The 2,206-nt window shown below is 42.4% G+C and overlaps 1 protein-coding gene across 1 annotated transcript in view; it reads right to left on the reverse strand.

Annotated features, from left to right (window-relative positions):
- pcyox1l (prenylcysteine oxidase 1 like) overlaps positions 1–2,206 on the reverse strand; it is a 12,854-nt gene that overhangs the window by 4,535 nt on the left and 6,113 nt on the right. Inside the window, exons 4-5 of the mRNA XM_015373875.1 lie at positions 1,247–1,458; positions 849–989 (exon numbers count right to left, since the gene is read on the reverse strand). Coding sequence (XP_015229361.1) covers positions 849–989; positions 1,247–1,458 — 353 coding nt within the window. The remainder of the gene's footprint in view (positions 1–848; positions 990–1,246; positions 1,459–2,206) is intronic.

A 2,206-nucleotide genomic window follows, 5' to 3' on the forward strand; every position in this document is an offset into this window, starting at 1 on the left:
ACCAATCAGGTGTTAGATAACCGCCCCCTAACTTTGATGGGTGAGTTTGACAGATTCTTTTAATGGTTTCGATGCACTGCGACACAGGACCATGAAATAATTAAATGCACACTGAAATAATTACATAAATTTTTTTAATAAAATGAAGACGTATTTTATTAAATGAATGACACATTTATATATTTAATTCCTTTTTTATTTAACGAATTACACATTTAATAAATTGTTTATCGCTGTATTTATTTATTTCATTGTGGCACTTTATATTAGTGACGTGGTTTTAATTAATGAATGACACATTTATTTATTTATTTCCACATTTAATTAATTATTGACACATTTAATTATTTATTTAATGCTGTATTTATTTATTTGAAACATTTTACTGTCACTCTTAAATAACAAGAGGCTGTAATAATGCTGTGTTTTCTACTTGTACATGTGCGGTGCTGTAAGCATGTGTTGTGTGCTTTACACGCTGCCCTAAAAATCGGTCAGAACAACAACAAAAGCCGTATGAAGTTTAGAAGCTCAGATATGTCCGCGCAGAACGCATGTCCCTCAAGCACAACTGAGCCTTAAGATGCACCCGAGTGAAACCTTTTGTCATCAAAAGCAGTTGAAAGAGAGGAAGACATCATGAAAAACAAGCATGCAAACATAATATATTGAGCTACTTTAAATTCCGGTGATTAAGTTTCATCACGTAATAATTAGATTTGTCTACAGTGGAAAACCTAATGGGTTTATTTCCACCTGGCTGAACTTCATGCATCCTAACATGATGCAACACGGTAAAGTCTAAATTCAACTCTGTTAGTGGATTGAAATAATCAGAGAGGAAATACCTGAGCGGACAGGGGAAATGGAGGTGACCTGTGCCTTCAGTACGTTAGCGTTAGCCATCTTCAGGAGTCCAAGACACACATGCTTGTTGCCTCCTTCCACCGCCCACAGGTTGTTCTGGGCACCAGCCAGAGAAACGGCGCCTGAAACACACACAGAGAGGAAATTAAGCCAAAAGCTATAAACCAATTATCAGCTGCCTACACGCTTTCCTGTTCCTCTGCTCCCCAAGGCCACCTCCTCCTCTACTCGTCTTCCACCTTCTACTTTCCCTCCCCTCTGAGCTGACCTATATCAGCAGAGATGGAGCCGCTTCAGTCATATTGATTTCTAAATTCACCACCGGTTTCTGCCCTGCTCATCACCCCCCCTCCCCCTTCTTGTTTCACACTGAGCTGACCTACAAAGGCAGGGATGCTGACATTCTGTCCGTAGTTGACCCTCATGATGGGAGCGATGACTTCATCGATGAAACGCTGCGACACGCCCAGCTCCAGCAGCGAATCGGAGAGCGGCCTTCTGGTCATGTTGATGAAGCCGCTGCCTCCCAGAGAGTCCAGGAGTTCCTCCACGGAGCTGAAGGTGTAGCCGTGAGCCTGGTATTTATAAATCCTATACAGGACACAGATTACAGCCAAGTAAAAATCAGCAGACAGTTTGGGAATATATGTTAGCACTTTTCATTGATGTTTAAAATATTGGTATAAATCATTATTTGCAGAGCAAAATGGATGGAAAGCTCAGAGTAAATTTGGAGAGAAATGAGAAATGGAGAGATAAAATACTTCCTGCAGGAGGAAACCGATTCACTGTGAGGTTAGGTACCGTATTTTCGCGACTATAAGGCGCATATAAAAGTCTTTTTTTCCCCCTCAAAATGTGCAGCGCGCCCTATGTGTGTTGTTAGTACGGACGTTGTTGAGACCGCCATGAGAATGTTAAAGGGGGAAGTGTGGGCGTGGACTGTGTATAAAAGAATTGCTGTTATTCCGGGAGGTCTGACAAAAGAACTTCAACCGCTCGACATCGGTGTGAAGCGGCCGTTCAAAGTAAGGCTGCAGGCGGCGTGGGAGCGATGGATGAACGACGGAGAACACAGTTTCAGGATAAGTGGAAGGCAGCGGCGAGCAAGTTACGCCACAGTTTTTGGATGGATTGTTGATGCTTGGGCTAACGTGTCTGCTGGCACTGTTGTTCAAGCTTTCGCAAAAGCCGGCATCATTTCCGAGGAGCCGCATGGCACGGAAAGTGACTCTGACAGCAAAGAAGGGGAAATTGGCATGTCTGATTTAGCGCAGCTGTTTAATTCAGAAACAGAGGATGATGAGTTTGATGGGTTTGATTAATACTTTGTAATAAA

This window comes from Cyprinodon variegatus, unplaced genomic scaffold (assembly GCF_000732505.1).
Source record: "Cyprinodon variegatus isolate N-32 unplaced genomic scaffold, C_variegatus-1.0 Scaffold94, whole genome shotgun sequence".
Classification (NCBI taxonomy): Eukaryota; Metazoa; Chordata; class Actinopteri; order Cyprinodontiformes; family Cyprinodontidae; genus Cyprinodon; species Cyprinodon variegatus.